Below are 19,418 nucleotides of genomic sequence, written 5' to 3'. Positions count from 1 at the left end.
ATCCCATTAACGATCACCTTGGTGCTAGCGGTCCGGAGCGGAATAGAGATCCACCCACACCACTTCTGACCGAAGCCTTTGCTCCTCATCGCATCAAACAGGAACGACCAGTTGAGAGAGTCGAACGCCCTAGTAATATCAAGCTTCAAAAAAACACTCGACTCCTTCCGGGCGTGAATCCTCCTGGCCACTTGCCTAACTAGAAGAAAATTGTCGTGCAAGTGTCTCCCACAAATGAAAGCTGACTGGTTAGCCGTGACTATCTCTTTCATTCTTCTGCGAGCTCTGTTCGCGAGCATCTTGGCGAATATCTTGGCCACACTGTGCGGGAGGCTGATGGGCCGGAAGTCTCCAACCTCCTCGGTGTCCAGCTTCTTCGGAATAAGAATGATGTGAGCCCGGTTAAGCTTGCCGAAGCCACGCCCATCCCCAACATAGAGTTTGAGAAACACCGCCATGACCTCATGCTTGATAATAGGCCACATCTTCTGGTAGAAGGCCGCTGTAAACCCGTCCGGCCCCGGCGCCCGCTCCGGGTGCATCTCTTTAATCGTATTCCACACTTCCTCTTCCGTGAAAATAACATCAAGGTCCGAGAGATCAAGTTCAACCATGTCAAGAAAGCTCAAGTCCACGTCAGCATCCCGAGCAAAGGCGTGACCCAACAGCTGTCCATACGCTTCTGTAAATATCTCCTCCTTCCTCTCTTGCTGTGAGACCAACTCACCATTGTGCTTGATGTGGGGAATAAAGTTTTTGGACCTCCTTCCGTTCGCCACCGCTTGGAAGAGCTTGGTATTGGCATCGCCCTCGCGGATCCATCTCAAGCGGGATCGTTGTCTTTCAATGGTGCGTTGGAGGGAAGCCAACCCCAAGAGCGCATGCTTGAGAGTTCTCCTCAACCATCTCTCCCTCCAGTCCAGCCCGCGAACCTCCATAGCTCTATCCAATCTGAGAATGACGTAGTTTGCGACCGCCATCTGGATTTTAATGTTACCAATCTTCCTTTGCCCCCAAGCTTGAAGGGCGGAGGTGGTGCTCCTGAGCAGCACATTGAGCCTCTTGAAAGGATCAAATATGTCGTCCTCGCACACCCAAGCATCTTTCACAGCTTGCTCGAATCCCTCCAACCGGGTCCAAAAAATCTCGAACCGGAACCTGCGCTTCGGACAGAATGGGGCAAAAGTAGATAGGTGAAGCGGCGCGTGATCCGAGATGTTGGTGGAAAGGGCTTGAAGCAACACATCCGGGAAGTTGAGCTCCCAATCAACGGAGACTAAAACCCGGTCGATCTTGGTCATAACCAGTTGCTCTCTTTCGTTAGACCAAGTGAAACGCCTGCCATGCATGTAGATCTCCTTGAGTCCGTTATTGTCCACAAACGCCTTGAACTTCCTCATCATGCCCCTACTGAGGTTGGAATTACTCTTCTCTTTCGCTCTAATGATCATGTTAAAATCTCCTAGCACCATCCATGGGCCCGGGGACACATCCCTTCTATGTTGTAGCTCCACAAGAAACTGGGTCTTAAGCTCGTCCCCTTGAGGGCTGTACACCACCGACAACCACCATTCCGAGCCATCTTTGCTGTGAACCAAGCCAGAGAGGAAGTTTGTGTCCCGAGTAATGTTATTGATCACCAAGTACGAACTATCCCACCCCAAAAGGATGCCACCCCTCGTGTCCAACGCAGGTAGATAGGCGAAACCAAGCAGAAAAGCATCCAGCCGCGCTCAGCACCACCGCAGCACTGGAGCTCATTTCGGGAGCCGGTAGCACCTCCTTGCCAAACAGCGCCGCAATCAACCTCACGTGTTGCTCCCGCAACGGGGAATCGAAGATCTCAGCTAACTCAGCAATGGTGTCATCGTTGCCTTCCAAATCTTCCGGGACCAACCCAAGATCTACAAAAATTTGCAATCACTGAGAAAAAGAACATAGAAATCGTTTCTTCAATTGCACGCATGGTGGTGGTCCTGCTCACCGATCATGAGCCTGTGATCTCCACCAACTCCAAAAGTCCAGCTATAAAACGGCAGAAAAAGAAATTCTGAAGCAACAAACTGCCAGTCAGCAACAATCATCAGCTAATTTAAAAAAAAAAACAACAACAATCATCAGCTCAGCCAGCCTCAACCTCGGAAACGTCCCCGGAACGAAGTAGCGAATTCAGCAGGCGGAGGCCGACTCTTTCTCCCGGTTTCTATTTCCGTCCCCAACCACCCGCGACCCCCGCTTTCCATGGCCGCCGCGGCCGGATGATGTCTAGAAAGCCGCTCCTCCCCTGCCGCGGGCCCGCAGCCACCCCTCCCGCCCACCTCCTCCTCCCAATCCGCCGCCTCCTCCTCCTCCCCCTCCCCCGCCGCCGCTCCTCCCCGCCGCCGCCGCTCGACCGACGGAGGCCCACCATGGCCGGCGCCGGCCAGTCCGCGGCCCCCGCGGCGGCGGCGTCGGCTGGCGCCGGGTCCACCTCCTTCCATGTCGGCATGGTGCGGGTCGTCTCGTTCCTCGTCGGCGGCCTCAACTGCGCGGTGCTGCTGCTCGGCCTCTACCTCATCGACGCCGCGCTCCCGCCCGGCTGCGGCTGGGGGCTCGCGCTCGCCGCCGTGCCCGCCATGGCCGCCGTCCGGGTGCTCGCCATGCTCGGCGCCGCGCGGGCCCAGCACGCCACCGCGGACGCCATTGCTCGCCGCCACCTCGACGAGGCCGCCGCCTCCGTTGCCGAGGACGCCGTGGCCCGCCACGAGATCAGGGTGAGGCTCAATCAATCAAGCTCCTGTTGCTGGTTTGGTAGATTTGACCTTTCTGGTGGGTGGCCCCGCAAAAGTAGGATCCTTTCCGGTAGGTGCATTCCAGGTTGGATTATTCGGGTGATTTTACTTAGATTTCGATTGCTTAAAACACAGGTCCTTGGGGTTTCTATGCATCTGTGAGTGCTTAAGATTCAGGATAGTTTCAGCTGGTGTTGAGTTGCTTCGGTCATTGTTATGAATTAGCTTAGTTGTGATTTGTAAGGTGGGTTTGATGCAGTTGTGGTGTAATTGATGGAAGATATCAGCTGGCAATGCTGCTATGATGGTGTGGCTTTGAATGAGCTTAGAGTCTGGTACTCCTCTAGTGATAAAAACTAGACAATAATGAGGTTGCAGTTTGTGGCTTTAGTTGAGCTTACAGTCTGTTAAAAACTTGATTTCATGCACAAGTTTGATAGGACAGGTAATTTTGAAATGCTCTTGATGAATGACAAAGATATCATTGACGATTGTGGTACCCAACTTTGTTGTTGAACACAAGTGCACAAGATTATGTAGATTCATTTGTCCTGTCAATCAGGGCTAACTTATTTTTTTAATTCATCCATGTCCAGCTCTAGTGCTAATTTAGTTCAACCTCATTGCTGCTGCACGCTACCATAGTTGATCGCCAATTGGGATTTCCCTAAGCCCCTCTAATGGGATTGAGCATTCCATGTTTACACTCTGTCGGGGATAATAGGGCTGATATGAAGGGATAAAAAAGAAGGGCTAAAGGAATTACGAAAAGAAGTAAACAGGTTAATGATGGGATATGAACATTTATTAAAATGTGGTTGTTTAATTTGAATTAGATCTGAGAAGAGTATATTTTCTACCTATTTATCACATTGCTACTTCCATTTTGCTGAACAGGTGAGGTATAAACGCTGGTTGTGGTGGACTAGATTTGGTATGGCTGTTGGTGCATTGCAGCTGGTTGGGGCAATTTATCTCATGTTTGTCATTGTGAGTGATCTTCCCAACGAAAGAAGACCCACGTCCTGTTTCTTTGGTATGTTTGAGTGGTTGATATCACTTATCAGTTGTATATTCTAGCTTTGAATCTAGCCCTTTCAAGACTTTGTTTGCTATAAGCTTACTACCAAGAAAACCTTGTTCATATAAAATATTTGTTGAATATATTTGTTTGGATTTTCTAGATGACTTTTTAGTTGAACAGTACAAAGGGCATGCTACTTACTTTTTGTTGCACTTGGTGTCAATGTGAATATACTGAATTAATACTAGTAAATTATGCATTCTGAGTAGGACTTGTGTTTTATCCAGCGTCCACTTGCCTAAAGTTTCTTTGCTTCCATATGTCTATCTTGTGCTCCAATAATTAGTTTGCCTTGCTTGTAATCTAGGACAGGATGGAGCTGAGCGGGTCTCCAGACGAGCATTAATTGCTTCTTTTCTTATCCTTTCCTGGGTTGTGGTCATCCTTCAGTGCTTCACGGGTTCTGATGTATTGAGATGGCGATCATTCTATGCGACACATGATATGGCATGGAAAGCTCATTACAGGGAAGTGTTTGATCATGGAATTCGTGAGGCTATGTGCTGCCTAGGACGTGCGAAGTATTTGTAAGTCTATATCCGGTATCAACCCACCTCCTAGGAGGTCTTCCATCTTTTCAATGAAATGAAACGCAAAGGCCTTTTGCGTTTTCTCGAAAAAAAATTTACACTGTGAAGTTTCAATATTAATATATCTGTTTACTCTAGTTCCTCTTATGTGCTGATTTAGAGCCGTATTGGAAGAAGATGAGGTATATTCTGTGGCAAGACTTCTGGGTGAATTGGTTGCATATCGTGCTTCTGGGACTGGCCATTTGGAACTCTTAGCAGGTTGGCTCTCCGTCTCGGTAATTTCATATCAAATATATGTTCGGTGGCCTATTAGGATTTTCTAATCATTTACACTTCCGCCTAACCTGCATAAATACACTGAGAGCTTGATATCTACCTGCCCAAAGATGTGCATAGCCATATCAATACTTCATCCAATAAAGAATATATAAGTTCTACTACGATAATCCAACATATAATTCACGTTTTAGTAATCACCTGTTTGCAGTATGCACTTTAAGTGTGTGCAATCTGTCCAGTGTCCACTTCCACCTCAAAAACACGACTTCTATATAAAACCAATAACTTGAATATTTTTATTTCCTATCCCTTGACCCAGAAAACTGGAGAAAATGTTCTTATAAGTAATCGAGCTTTGCTCAGGCATATATAGGACTATAACTTTGTATTTCAGATGATGGTAACTTTGTTGCACAAATTTAGAATACACAAACGATAATATTGTAATTGCATATATTTGAAGTTGGCTGCAATTTGTTTTCTACACAGAGTACAGGTGGGCTTGGTGCCATTTACTTGATAGAAAATGTAAAACCCGTAACATTTCAGAAAGAATACCAGAAGAAAATGATGCTCAAACTGTAGCTCCATGGCCACCCTTTTCTCCTGTCTCCTAATTCAAGTAGTTGCTTTCTTACACTGGTTAGGCTAGGCAGCTCCCTTGCTATATCCATAGATGGGTAAGTCCAAAAGGACATGGATTTACCCCTAGTATTATATTATGTGCTCCATTAGTATTAACAGCATAATAAAGATCTCTTCTATGGTATGTATTATAGGGCTTGCTCTATTGCAGAAGCATGGGAATTTGCCTGATTTGCAAACTGACCTTGTGGAGGCACCTCATAAGCTTATGCGAGAAGCTGCTGTTCTCCATCCTTTTGCTGAAGCATGTTACACGGTTGGGCACTATCTAACTTGGACATATTTCCTATGCATGCTTGCTTTGTATGACATGGAAAGGTATAATTGCAGGGTCCACTTCTTGATGTCGGAAGAAACCCCATTTTGTTTCCATGTGCATGGGTTTATCGACAAGGCGTTTTAACTCCATGGGCGCGCCTAAGGTATTTACCATGCCTTTTCTCAGTTGTCTGTTGATTCTCAAACTCCCCTCGTTTTCTGTTATTACTTTGTGATCTTATTTTCGGCAACTTCATCTGGAAAAGCCCGAAAGAGGAAAATAACTGACACCCCAATTCGATGTTAGAACTGAGCTATGAAAGACTTGTGTCTTTCAAATATCAGATGTTTGAATGCTGTTGGAATTTGGAATTGGAACATAACTGGGTGAGGTGAGGTCTCTCCCAATAGAGTCGTCGCCCTCTGGATCTTGTAGAATCAGGTTTGAGGCACTCATACCTCGAAGGCCACGACCACCATGGGTTCCCTGCTGACTGGGCATCCTTGTCCACCGCCTCCTCTGGCACTTGGCCGCCGTTGCCCTTTTTTGCCCACCACTGCTGTCGACCGTGCCGCCACTGCAGGGTCCTTGCCCATCGTCGCCGCCGGTGACTAGGTGCCGCCTCCCCTAATCTCTGGCGAATGTGCTCCATGCCAGACAGCGCGGCCACGCCGTGGTATTCCTGGTGCACCACACCGCGTTGAGCAGGATGTGTGGTTGTCCGTGTTTGGCAGGCCAAGGACGTCAGCACGTGTGTGACCCAGCTAGCATCCAAGACTTAGCCGCCTGTGTGATTCCATTCCATTTCTTTGGCAGCCAAACACGATTTGGATTTGGACGGTACTCCATTTCTGTACTCTTGTTTCCATAACTGACTAAACAGAAAATTTGATTTGTCAACCCATTTGATATCTTCTTGAAATTGCATTGGACCTCCATTTCTCCAAACCCAGTTCAGTTCTGACATCCAAACAGATCCTTAGTGAATTAAACTAAATTTTACTGTTCTCTTTGTCCTCATTGGTCTGAAGTAGAAAGTTCTTGTTATACACTAGTGTTCTTAATCTAAATCAATGTTGTATGCACATCTTCATGATTTGTTGATCTGTGGTATTTCCTAAAAGCAGAACAGTTTATGCTGTTCTTTACTTACATAACAGTTACTACATACCAATCTCTGTTCAGGCGTCCTGCACTTGATGGTGATAACTGGTGGCGAGGGCATGCTGCAGCTTTCCTTAGATTTGTTAATATAGCACCTACAGCACTTGTTCGAGGCCGTGTTCGTCAGGTAATGCCATATTGATGTCGAATAAAAGTGGGATTGCATAATTATTTTAACCATTTACAAATAGCACTGGTAACATAATCTATGTTTCTCTGCTGACACCTCTTCTCATTTTGCACTCATTTACATTTAGCTGACCCTTGGTGGCCAGTTTCTGTATTCTGCTTATACTTGGTGGTTGTTTTTCGTGAACTTTCGGGGATTAATTCGTCCTTTTAGAGCATACTAATAGTCTAATATACATCATCTAACTACCCTGAGTAGCTGAGAACCTAAAATTGGTGTGAATGATCCATTGTGTTTGCCATTATGTGCTGAACTTTTCATAAGACTGATTCACTTCAAGCAAGGTGTCATGACACAGTTAAAAATGTGGCAGAGAAAATAACGCATTGAAATCTTTTAAGAGTATCTGATGATCACCTTTATTCAACGATGCAGAGCAAGCGTGAAGCTGCTTACTTTGTTGTGGTCCTCCATGACAAAAAAACTGTTCTTATTGGGGTGCGTGGGACAGAGACACCAGAGGATCTCATAACCGATGGACTATGCAGAGAATGTGCTTTTACTATGGAAGATTTGGATGGACTAGTAAAGTACGTTCGTCTTAATAGCCACCTATTCTGTTCTTACCTTATCCATTTCTAGTTATATTGTTCAAAATAGCTTGTTTACATTGTGACCACCTGCTCTGAGAGAACACATGTAAAAGGTCTATTTTGCCTTTTGGTTCAAAGACATGCTCCAGTGTATTGCTCCTTTGCTCTATACATGGTGCTGCTAGACCTGTTATTTTTTTTAAATATATTTTGCACTGTGCACCAATTTTAGCCATGTTGAATAAATCCACATTATGTGATATTTGAACTTGTTAGGTTGTGGCGTCCTTGAATTTGTAAGGCTGAACTCTGATAGCCTTACATAATGGAGGAGTATTTGAATAAATAATGATGAACCAGATGGGTTAAAACAATGGCTGATCTTGGTGCACAATTGCAAAATGAATGAAAGAATGAAGGACCCGATCAGACCATGTACAGAGCAAAGGAAAATAAGTTGGACCATATCCTGAACCAGAGGGCAACATAGACTTTTCACATGCGTTCCCTCTCCTATTAGCTCAAGAAATAATGTTTGAGTGATTCCTGTGTGCTCTGGTAAATAACCCGGAATTTGCAGTGGTACTGAGCAGTTGACACAAAATAAGTGTCCCATAGCCGATTTTCCCTTAATGTGTAGGCTGTGGCTAGTGTTTGTAACCTCAGCTTTGGAGATTGCTTGCCATAGCACATAGGGTTAGTATCTAAATTTTTATAAACGTGAAATTTTGTCCAAGAATTTTAGTTTTATTGATTTTGATTGTTGAACTCCTTTTTTGTTCTATACAAATTTCTTGATTTTTTTATATTTCACATACTTTTCCATCATTACCAGCTTCCCAACTATTGCATAGCTGGTTGTTTGCACAGTTAAACAAAATGGATATTGTAGTGCTTTAGATTAATATATTATTAGGATTTGTGATAAAATACACTTACTGTAGCAGTGAAATTTTGGTGAAAAGGCTCATGTAGTGCTTTGAACATCATCATTGCCGTAGTCCATAATGCTGCTTGTAAGCTCGTGGTATGGTAAGGTAAATCAGATAATTGGACTTAGTGACTTAGTGTGGAATTATATTTCAGTAGAAAAACTGATACAAAGAATAAGTACTGAGTTGAGGAGCCAACTTAGAGGTTTGAGACCATTTAACTGGACTACTCTATTTTTGGGGGTGATATCCCGTATCCACAACCCCTTTTGTTTTTCACACTTTGCTAATTTTTATCTTCAGTAGTGAAGTATTACCTGTAACTACAAGGGAGAAAGTTATTTCTACATTCCCGCACTATGGACATGGTGGAATTGTAGAGGCTGCTCGGGAGCTTTTCATGCAACTCAATGACTGCACAGGAGGTTTGATTTTTCAAATAAAAATGTTTATAACTTAGTTTAGTTCAGCAATTCAAGTTCCAGTATCTGAAATGGCTTAATCATGCTCGTGTCTGCTTTCTGTAAATACCTTGTAATCTTGTATACTGCATGTTTCAGTATATTTCACTGTATTAACTATACTATACTTAAACATGCTGGGTACAGTGCTGGTACAAAAAGTATGCTACTCCCTCCGATCCTTATTACTTGTCGCAGATTTAGTACAACTTTAAAGTTGTACTATTTTTGGATCGGAGGGAGTACTATTTTTGGAACCATGCCATCCAATTGTTATTGACTAATAGTACTAATTTTAATTTTCTTCTGTATCACTATTTGATTTGGTTTGCAACATAACTATACTGCTCATTACATTTGATTTCGTTTTTACTAAACTATCACCTGGGATTGGAAGACTAGATGCAATATGTGTTTTTATTGACCACTTTACGTGAAAGAATATTTGTGGTGATTAATCTGTTCTCTCTCTCTTAGATAATGGCAACTCAGAAAACACGTCCTCCAAAAAACTTGGATTTCTGTCTACGCTAGTCCAGGAGGGCAGTGAGTGTCATGGATATAAAATTCGTCTCGTTGGACATTCTTTAGGAGGCGCTGTTGCTACAGTCCTAGGAATGATGGTAAAACATGTTGAACCGTCACTGTTATTTGCGTACACATTTTTTTGTTAATTATATTCCTTTTCCACTGTCATTCTTATTTTAACTTCCTGGGAACTGAACTGTAGCCCAATAGTGACCATGCAGTTGTGTCACTCCACCCACCAGTGTACTCCTGTTGGGCAAATTATGCCCTTGGTTACTTAATGACGAAACTTTATATGCAGAATAAATCTTTCACCAACACATATGATTTCACTTGCTGTTTTCTACCTCTGTTCATGATCTGTTTTATATCCTACCTGTAGATGCTGATTAGTGGCTCTTCAAAGCTTAACTTGTTCTTGAACAGCTTTTTGGCAGATACCCAGATGTGCATGTGTATGCTTATGGCCCACTTCCTTGTGTGGATTTGATAATAGCTGAAGCCTGTTCACAGTTTGTTACCACGTAAGAGTAAACTGGAAGCTGTTTTATAGCCTGATTTATCCATGGAACTTCCATCCTTGATGTGAGGTCATCTTAACAAGGTTTATTAGCATCTTTCACTGATTATTTCCTCTTTCTTACAGCATTGTAAACAATGACGAATTTTCTTCTCGCCTTTCAATCAACTCAATCCTCAGACTACGATCTGCTGCAATAAGTACTCTTTCAGATAACTCTCCAGATGATACAGCAATGATACAAAAACTTGCTCGCAGAATTTTGAATGCAAACAAGCATCATGAAAGGCGGTCTCCACACCAGGATGCATTATGCAATACTGAGCCAGACCTTCAAGATTTGCAAAATGGCTTGGGTGCCTACAATGGACCCAGTTCTTCCATAGATGAGCCCAGAAGCTATCGAAGCCTACAAATTGATCAGGATGTCCGGAGGATTCCACTTGATGGGCATGATTCCGGTTTGGAAGAGGCTCAGACATCTTCTGGGGAAATACTAGTTGAGTCTCGAGAGATGTTTCTTGCAGGCTTAATTATTCATGTGGTGCGGAACAGAAGAAGCCTCTTTCCTCTTTGGAAATGCTGGAACCCTCAGGAAGCTGAACAACCATATAAAGCTGTTTTTGCGAAAAGAGAGAACTTCAGGGATATTGCTGTTACTCCTTCTATGTTCATGGATCACTTACCATGGAGGTAAACTGAAATTGTTTTTAACCAACTACAGCTAAGACTTTACGCTGCAGGCAGTTTAGTAAAGCCATTAACCTCTTACAGTCATACCTGATATAGTAGCAAATGCTTTGTAACTAGTAATTCGAGCGTTACTACCTTTCTCGGGGAGGATACAGCATACACATACCATTATCCATAGAAATGACATTTTTTTCGAGAAAACACAAAAGAGCTTGCATTTCATTGTATTGAAAAGAAGGGGGGTTAATAGTTACAATCCTCCTGGGAGGCGGTTACAGTTCGGGGTGAAGATAGTCTAATGGACGTCCCAGGTTTGCGGGATGATGGCTCTAAGCCCTAACGCGCCAGCGGCAGCCCAAAGGGCGGCCTCCTCCTTGATCTTTGTGAGCAAGTTAGCAACGAGGGGGCGGCCATGATTGAAGACGCAGCCGTTGCGGTGCTTCCAAAGCATCCAGGGGACTAGCAGGACCGCAGAAGCGAGGCCTTTGCGCATGGGCTTGGGCACGAGCTGTCTTGTGGATTGCCACTAGTCGTTGAGGGACGGCACTTGAGCAGGCGGGGGGCATGGTACCCGGAGCCAACTGAGCACCTCATGCCAGATCTGCCGAGCGAAGGTACAGCCAAGGAGGAGGTGGTTCATGGTTTCGGGCGCCTGGTCGCAAAGGGGGCAACGCTCGGGGTGTGGCAAGCCGTGGCGGGCGAGGCGGTCGGCGGTCCAGCAGCGATCCAGGTGAACTAGCCAGTGGAAGAACCTGACACGCGGCGGCGCCCAGCACTTCCAGGTGAGCTTCCATGCGTCGCAGGCGATGGAACCGTGGAAAGTGGCGAGATAGGCAGATTTAGCCGAGTAGATGCCGTTCGTGCTCCACTTCCAGGTTAGGCGGTCCGGCTCCGCGGAGAGAGTAGTGTGCTCGATCTTGTGCCATAGCTGTAGGTACTGCCCAATCTCCTGGAGCCCCACGACGCCTCGGATATCTTGCGCCCATCGGTTGGCGAGGAGGCCGCCCGCCACGGTTTGGAGCTTACGGCGGCGCTTGGGGACGCACGCGTAGAGGTGAGGCGCGATCTCGCGAACGGAGCGCCCATCAATCCATCGGTCCTCCCAGAATAAGGCCTGCGCGCCGTTCCCAACTGACATGGTGGTGGAGGCGAAGAACGCGCGATCGTCGTCGTTGAACTGCAGGTCCAGCCCAGCCCTGCCTTGGTCTGTGCGGCTGAACCACAGCCACCGCGTGCGGAGCGCGAGGCCCGTGCGCGCTAAATCGCAGACACCCAGCCCGCCGAGAGCGATCGGCCTAGCGACGCGCTGCCAGTTGACGTGGCAATTGCCGCCGTTAGCCTTCGCACGCCCGGCCCAGAGAAAGCCTCGTTGGATCTTCTCAAGCGCCTTCAGGGTCTTCTTTGGGGGGGCAAGCACGAGCAGCTGATGGATGGGGATCGCCGCCAGGATCGCCTTGACAAACGCGAGGCGGCCTGCCTTGTTCATGAGGTGCGCCTTCCAGCAAGGTAGCATGCCAGCGGCCTTGTCTACGACGGGCTGAAGCTGGGCAGCAGTGGGTCGCCGCAGCGTGAGCGGGATGCCCAAATAGGTGATCGGCATTTCAACCATGGGGCAGCCCAGCAGGTCGAGGGCCGGCGCGGCGTCCTCCGCGTCGCCACAGATCAGGGTGGCGAAGCTCTTCGAGAAGTTGACGTGGAGGCCAGAGGCGCGCCCAAAGAGCTGCAGGATGCTCCTGACGGCGGATGTGTCACCCAACGTGGGGTGACAGAACAGGACCACATCGTCCGCGTAAAGCGAGACGGATGGGATCGGGCGCCGGGGGTGGAGCTGCTGCAGGATGCGCAGCTCAGTGGCGCGGCGCAGCAGGCGGCCCAGCGTGTCCACAGCGAGGACGAAGAGATGGGGCGACATGGGGTCGCCTTGTCGTAGTCCTTGGCGGTGCCAAATGGGTGGGCCTGGCTCGCCGTTCATGATCACCTTGGTGCTGGCCGACGAGAGCAAGATCGCGAGCCAGCCCAGGAATCTGGTGCCAAACCCATAGCAGCGTAGGACGTCGAAGAGGAATGGACAGCTGATCGAGTCGAAGGCGCGAGTTAGGTCCAGCTTGAGCAGAACGCGTGGCGCGCCAAGTTGATGTAGCAGGCGCGCCAAGTTGACTGCCGCACGAGGACGAAGTTGTCATGCAGGCTTCTTCCCGGGATGAACGCGTTTTGGCTGGTGCTGACGAGATCGTTAAGCTTGGGCGCTAGCCGGAGCAAGAGGACCTTGGCAAAGATCTTGGCGACGAGGTGGATGAGGCTTATGGGCCTGTAGTCGCTGAGGCCCCTAGCATCCGCGCGCTTCGGGAGCAGCGTGAGGAGCGCCTGGTTGAGGCAGCTGAATCCGCGCCCTCGCACGCAACTCGTAGAGTTGCTGGAAGACAACAATGAAATCCTGCCGAACAGCGGGCTAACATGCGCGGAGGAACTCAGCGGTGAAGCCGTCAGGGCCGGGGGCCTTGCGCGCGAGCAGGAGCTTAATGGCGTTCCATATCTCCTCGGCGTCGAAGGGAGCCTCGAGGTCGTCCAGGTTGACAGGCGAGATCAGCGCCTCAAGCTCTAGAGCGCACTCACAGGGTGGCGCAGAGCCCAGGAGGCCATCGAAGTGCGCATACGCCGCAGCGGCCATGTCGCAGGGGTCCGTGACCACCTGCTCGTCGACCACAAGGCTGTGGATCCTGTTCTTCTGCCGCCGATACGTGCACTGCCGGTGAAAGAAGGACGTGTTGGCGTCCCCGTCCTTGAGCGAGGCGAGGCGGGAGCGCTGCCGGGCAATAGTTCGCTCGAGCGAGGCGAGGCCGAGGTAGGATGCCTTGATTTGCCGGCGCAGCCAGTCCTCATGAGGAGACAAGGCTCTGTAGTCTTGCGCGGTGTCGAACTTGAGGAGGAGCTCCCGGGAGATCGCAAGCTTTAGGCGCACATTACCCACCGTTTTGGCACTCCAACTTGTGAGCCCGCGCGCAGTTGCTTGCATGCGCAGCATGAGGCGGCGGAAGGGGTCGGCATCGCTCACAGAATGCCAAGCGGCCTGCACGGTGTCATGAAACCCATCCATGCGCGTCCAGAAGTCCTCGAAGCGGAAGCGGCGATGCGCCGGCGGCATCGGCGAGCAGTCGAGCAGCAAGGGGCTGTGGTCGGAGACGACCGAGGCGAGGCACCGGAGGTGGCATTCACCATGCAACTCCTCCCAGTCGGCGGTGCAAAGGACACGGTCGAGGTGGACCAGTGTCGGGGGCGACTGCTCATTGGACCACGTGTAGCGGCGACCGTTGAGGTAAACCTCCTTGAGCGCCAAGTCGTTGATGGTGCGCCGGAAGCGGCCCATCATGCGTCGGTTGACGTTCCGGTTGTTCTTATCTTCGTCGCGATATATGAGGTTGAAATCCCCACAAATCATCCAAGGCCCTGCGCAGTCCATGCGTGTGTCGCGGAGCTCCTGCAAGAAGGCGATCTTGGCCTCGTCCGGCTGCGGTCCGTAGACCACGGTGATCCACCATGGAGTGCGAGCGCTGGAGGGGGTGGAAACGCGGGCGGTCAAGGTGTTGGCGGTGAATAGGGGGTCAGAGATGACGATCTCCCTACTCTTCCAGGCCAACAGGATGCCGCCACGGGTTCCTTGCGCGGGCAGGTACACGTAGTCATCAAACTCCGAGCCGAGGGCTTCGAGGACAGTCGACGAGCAGATCAAAGCCATCTTAGTTTCTTGCAAACAGACGAGGGATGCATTGGCAGTTACAACAAGCGACTGGACAGCAGTACGACGTGCACGTGCGTTGAGGCCGCGCACGTTCCATATCAACACTCTAGGGTTGTGCTCCATGGGGATGAGGTTGACGAGGGGGGTGGAGGCGAAGCTAGGCCTCGATCGGGCTGCCCGCGATCACCGTGGTGATAGGCGCGACGGCAGGATCCGCGGGGAGCTCGCGATCCACCAGAGCGGCGATGGCCGATAAGACAGACAGGGGGATGGGCGCGGCAAAGAGGTCGTCGTACGCCTTCATCTCCGCGGCTGTGATCTTCTGGTTGACCCCAACGACCCCAAGGGTGCGCAAGATGTGGACTTGGGCACGTCGCTCGGCCGTGGGAGGGGCGACGGACTTGCGGGCTGCGGTCGCGGCCGAGCGCCCGCGGCGTGGGGAGAAGTTGGGGGGGCATCTCCTCGGTCGCTTGCCAGGGATCGGAAGAGCTGCGTCGATCTGTTTGGTGGCCGCCGCGAAGAAGTCGCCAAGGGTCCACGTCATAGGAGCGGCCGCGCGGGGATGGGACCGGCACATCGTGATGGGAGGCGAGGCGAAGCGCGTGGCCGGGCTGGGGGTGGCGGGGGACGCCGCGGGCGACGCCATCCATGAGCGCACCATGTTGGGCCTCCAGCCCCACCTCGACATGTGGGTCCTCATGCTGGGCTTCATGCTGGGCCGTGGGGGGTTGGGCCGCGAGGGGGGCCGAGGGAGCATCCTTGCGCAGCACGCCAACACTGATGGGATCCCCAGGACAGGCCCGGTCGTGGGCGGCATGCTGGGTGGGCTCCAGCGGTGGGGATCTCTCTGTGGACCGGTCAGCTGGTGACACGGGGCGGCCAGGAGGGGGCGGAGGCGGGGCTCCGCTTTGCCCCGACAGTGGATCAGGCACGGGGACCGAGGCCAGGGAGTCCGGGACCTCGTTGTCGAGCGACAGGCGGTCCGTGGAGCCATCCCGATCCCCATGCATGCTGGGATTGGCCACTTCTGGTGCAGCCGCGACATGGGCGAGGTCGTCCATGCAGCGCGGTGGAGCCGGCCTGGCTGGTGCTGCAATGTCGGGGCGCGCAGCCGGGGAGCCAGAGCCAGCAGGCGTCGTGACGCGTGTGTCGGGGCACGCGGGAGGGCCACTCGGAGGGGAAGTCGTACTGGACGCTCCTGTCGCCTTCTGACGCCTTCCGCCCCGCTTTCCCCTTTTGGAAAAGCGACGAGGCCGGCTTTGCCCGTTGGCAGGGGGCCAGGGGTCCATGGTATGGCTCGCAGGGCGCATCGGCGCCGGCGTCGCGGTGGCCGTGCGGGGACGGGGGGCGGTCCATCCATCGTCGACGGCGACACCATCAGCCCGGCGGCGGGGGACGGGGGCGCGCCAGCCAGTGGAGTCCATGGCCATGCCATCAGCACGGCCGTCGTGGTCGCCGGAGGTCCGACGTCGCTTGCGGCCGCGGCTCGCATCATGCCCGCGTCCAGCGTCCCCATCGCGCTCACCAGGAGCGTCGTCGCTCGGGCCGCGGTCACGGCGGGCAAGGGGCGCGACAGCTTGGCTGGCCGGAGCGTTGACGGTCGTGATAGACACGGGGTAGACGAGGGTGTGGATGGAGGGCGGGCCGCGGTCGCGGGCGGGGACAGGCTCCACGATCTCAAGGATGGCCGCCCGGCGGATGGAGGCCGGGTCGCGGGTGCGCGCCGTCAACCGGAAGGTGGCGAGGTCGGTGCGGGAACGCGTGCTCGGGTGGAGCCGCTCAATCCAGCAGCTACTGCCGAGGAGGTGTTCCGCCGTGGACAGGTGCCAAGCCTGCGCAGCGATGCCGCGGAGCTCCAGCTGGACACTAAGGTCAAGGGAGTCGACGACGGCATGTGCGAGCTTGCTCCAGGGGCGGATCGACAGGGTGAAGCCGGGCCCGTTAATGAAGTGGTCGCCGGCGAGGCGGTCCATGAGCTCGCGGGTGGAGAGGATGACGAGGAAATCCTTGGGGTGGTGCGCGTGAATGGTGAAGTCGCCGGGCTGGAGGCGGAGGGAGGAGTACAGAACCTCCTCGACATCACCAGGGGTGACCACCGGCCCGGCGCCGGTGATGGAAACGACCATCCCGCGGCGCAGAACCACCTCGGCCTCCTCCATCTCCATAGAACGCGACAGGATGATGCGCACCGGGTCGACAGGCGAGGCGGTGGCGCGGGCGGGGTCGGCAAGTCGCGGCGCGGCACCTCCGGCGCCGGCACGGAGGGGGCAGCCACGACAGCGAGGGCAGCGCGCAGAACGCCCTTGTGGTACTTCTTGCAGTCACGCGAGCCATGGCCGGGGTAGAGGCAGCGACGGCAACGGATGTCGTTGGTGCAGTCGTGCACAGGGTGGCCCGGGTCGAGGCAGCGAAAACAGAGGCCGGCAGACGCCTCCGGGGACGGGCTGCGGCGGACCTGCGGCTGGGCGCACGGGGCGGTGGCGCGGTGCGCGCCACGGCGTCGATTCGGGCGGCGCGGGAGCTGGAAGCCGTCCGCATCCACCACCGGGGCGCCATTGGCGCGGTGGATCTCGAAACGAGGCCCCAGGCGGGACGCGGTGGGGGCGCGCCGGGGGGCGCGGCCGGTCCGCGCGTCGCCAGCGCCGTGGCCGCAGCAGGGGGCGGAGGGGTTCGGGCCACGTCGCTGTAGGACCTCGTCGAGGATTCGCCGTCGGAGTCCATCCAACGTCGCGGGCTGGAGCCGAGATCGAGGTCGCCGGAGCTGCCGCTTGGGGGCGCCATGGCAGGGGAGGGGAGGGGAGGTGAGGAAGGGGGGCTACCTGGGTGCTCGCCGGCGGCGGGGTTGGTGGGGGGTGCTGCGCTAGGCTAGGGGGAGCACGGGAGCGGAGCGGAGCGGAGCCATGTGCCACTCCCATAGAAATGACATAACTTTCAAAGAAAAGGGCATAAAACCATAGCCAGGTCCCATTACTCTTTCATGTCAAATATGCATCTGAATCGGACATGCATGTTTGTTAGAGTCGTGTCTCAGTCAAATAACACCGACACCTTGGCCCTTTTATTGTACCAACTTGCCAGTACACGTTGAATTGCACTAGCATGTGAAGTTGGTTGGCCCAAATTGTAGCACTACTGGGCTAGCCTTTTCTGGTGAGAAGCAAGCGCAAAAGATTAAGGGTGGTGCTATGCGTGTGTAGGCTGTGTCTGGGGTGGGTCTTACAGTGAATTTTTTATGGAGGGTATTATATGCTGTGTCATGTCAAATATAAAACCATTGCTCTCTCATGTCAAACTAGCAATGTGCCCGTGCGTTGCAACGGTCCAAAGTAGAATAATACATGTTCACAAACTTGAAAGAAAAACACTCTAGTTTTGGTATATATATCACTAAAAATATACTCGTATTAGGTTTCACTCAAAATATATTCCTCATGGCTGTTTTGATGAGTTGGGGGAGGGATGTGGTTGGTTTCAAGATATTAAGGGGTTTCTGCAAATTGGAGCAGAGAAGTGGGGTCTTGTTGCAAAAATGCCACAGCTTACATCACAGTCGTTAGATGCAGATCTGATGGTCAGAAATGACGGATGGCAGACACCATCATCACCAACTGAGTCTTTTATAGGAGTAGAGATATGCTGGGTCTGAGTACCAGATACATATGTCTCTAAGCTCATCTCATTGGATTGTTTTTACATGAGGCAAAGGGCAGCATTGGAGTTTGTTAGGACTAGAAGCAACATGTTTAACAACTGTTGACAATTGAAGTGCATAGCTTTGCGTATACCATACTTCACCCTTTTCCTTTAGCTGCATTTAAAGGCTGCAAACTCAGTTGCTATGCATCTGCACTGATTCATTCGCCTAAAGTTACGCTAACATCTCATGCTTTTGAAACCAGGTGTCGGTTTGCTATGCAGAGAACTCTGGAAGGCCAACCGTCACAGCGTTTAGCTAATTCTGATTCACCTGTACAACATTTAGTCTGATCCATGCTTGAAGACTATTTGAGTAACAAGTCATCCTATGCCGCAAGCATGTTTTTTTATAAGTTGCAGCTATTTCTCTGCATACAAGAGATATGCGTGGCGATGGTTCCGCTCTACATTGTGCTGAGCTTATTGACACTGCCAGACTGCCTCGGCATGGGCATGCACCAACCGGTGATATACTATCTGTCTGAAAGGAAATCTGATGACTTCATACTAGCAATACAGCACATCAATCAACAATATCCTCTACTTATCTACTTGCCTGGCAGTTTCCTGCATTGATCGATGGTGCGGCGGCCATATACCCCTGCTAGTACCTGATTGCTCTCATTCATTATTGTGCAGCAGTGGCTGCTTGTTCATATCCATTTTTTTCATTTCATGCCAACATGTACATATTTACACAGCAGAGATAGCTAGATTTACCGACTAACAAGTGACAATAAAAATGTGATTGTTTAACCTAGAGACTAATAAAACACTTTGATAGTTCTGGCCCCGAGCATTTTTGTCAGTCTGCAGTTGCTTGTGCTGAGATACTAGTCTCTTTCTCTGTCCAGAAAATGTGTTGTGTATTTCTTGTCGACGAGTAATATTCCATGGCCGAAGGAGGTAAGATGTTATTTCTATTTTCGAGTGCTAGCTTTTTCTTGCATTACACATGTTATCGTGAATATACTTTTCTATCTGCAAGTAATTGAAAATTACGGCCTATTTTTATATTTGGATGAAGGATCACAGATCTTGTATGTTGATTGTCCTTGAGTTGCTTGGATACTATCTGAACTGAAGGACCGTGAGTACTTAGCGCTGATCGATCTTGTCCCCATTAATTAACCTTGTTTCACTCATGTACTTTAAACATCAAACTGTGACTTGCAGACTTGATCACGTTGTTGCTCTGTACAATCGTACGTCCCTCTTTTAATGAAGACAGACGCACGATCGATGCCATGCATGCACACTCAGACCGACCGTCACAGTGCTTGTTAGTTACTCCCTCGTTCGGAATTACTCGTCGCATAAATGGATGTATCTAGATGTATTTTAGTTCTAAATACATTCATTTTCACGACAAGTAATTCCGAAGGGAGGGAGTA

At 50.9% G+C, this 19,418-nt stretch overlaps 1 protein-coding gene across 3 annotated transcripts; it reads left to right on the top strand.

Annotated features, from left to right (window-relative positions):
• The first annotated feature begins 2,131 nt into the window (after nucleotides 1-2,131).
• LOC109766405 (uncharacterized) lies at nucleotides 2,132-18,817 on the top strand. Of its 3 annotated transcripts, none has more exons than XM_040399365.3 (13): nucleotides 2,132-2,753; nucleotides 3,669-3,761; nucleotides 4,168-4,382; nucleotides 4,546-4,646; nucleotides 5,447-5,568; nucleotides 5,643-5,734; nucleotides 6,757-6,862; nucleotides 7,301-7,455; nucleotides 8,694-8,815; nucleotides 9,329-9,474; nucleotides 9,806-9,903; nucleotides 10,026-10,592; nucleotides 18,228-18,817. In XM_040399365.3, the coding sequence occupies exons 1-13, from the start codon at nucleotides 2,259-2,261 to the stop codon at nucleotides 18,313-18,315; spliced, it is 2,400 nt and encodes a 799-aa protein (XP_040255299.1). In that variant the 5' UTR covers nucleotides 2,132-2,258; the 3' UTR covers nucleotides 18,316-18,817. The 3 variants fall into 3 exon arrangements, with proteins under 3 accessions (XP_040255299.1, XP_020180759.1, XP_020180757.1); XM_020325170.4 differs by having other exon boundaries at nucleotides 2,147-2,753; nucleotides 3,669-3,807; nucleotides 4,163-4,382; nucleotides 8,697-8,815; XM_020325168.4 differs by having other exon boundaries at nucleotides 2,147-2,753; nucleotides 3,669-3,807; nucleotides 4,163-4,382.
• Nucleotides 18,818-19,418: the final 601 nt, after the last annotated feature.

The sequence above is a fragment of the Aegilops tauschii genome, chromosome 2 (genome assembly GCF_002575655.3).
Source record: "Aegilops tauschii subsp. strangulata cultivar AL8/78 chromosome 2, Aet v6.0, whole genome shotgun sequence".
NCBI lineage: Eukaryota > Viridiplantae > Streptophyta > Magnoliopsida > Poales > Poaceae > Aegilops > Aegilops tauschii.
Note: the sequence above shows the minus strand (reverse complement) of the source record. Positions and strands in the feature narration are given on the sequence as shown.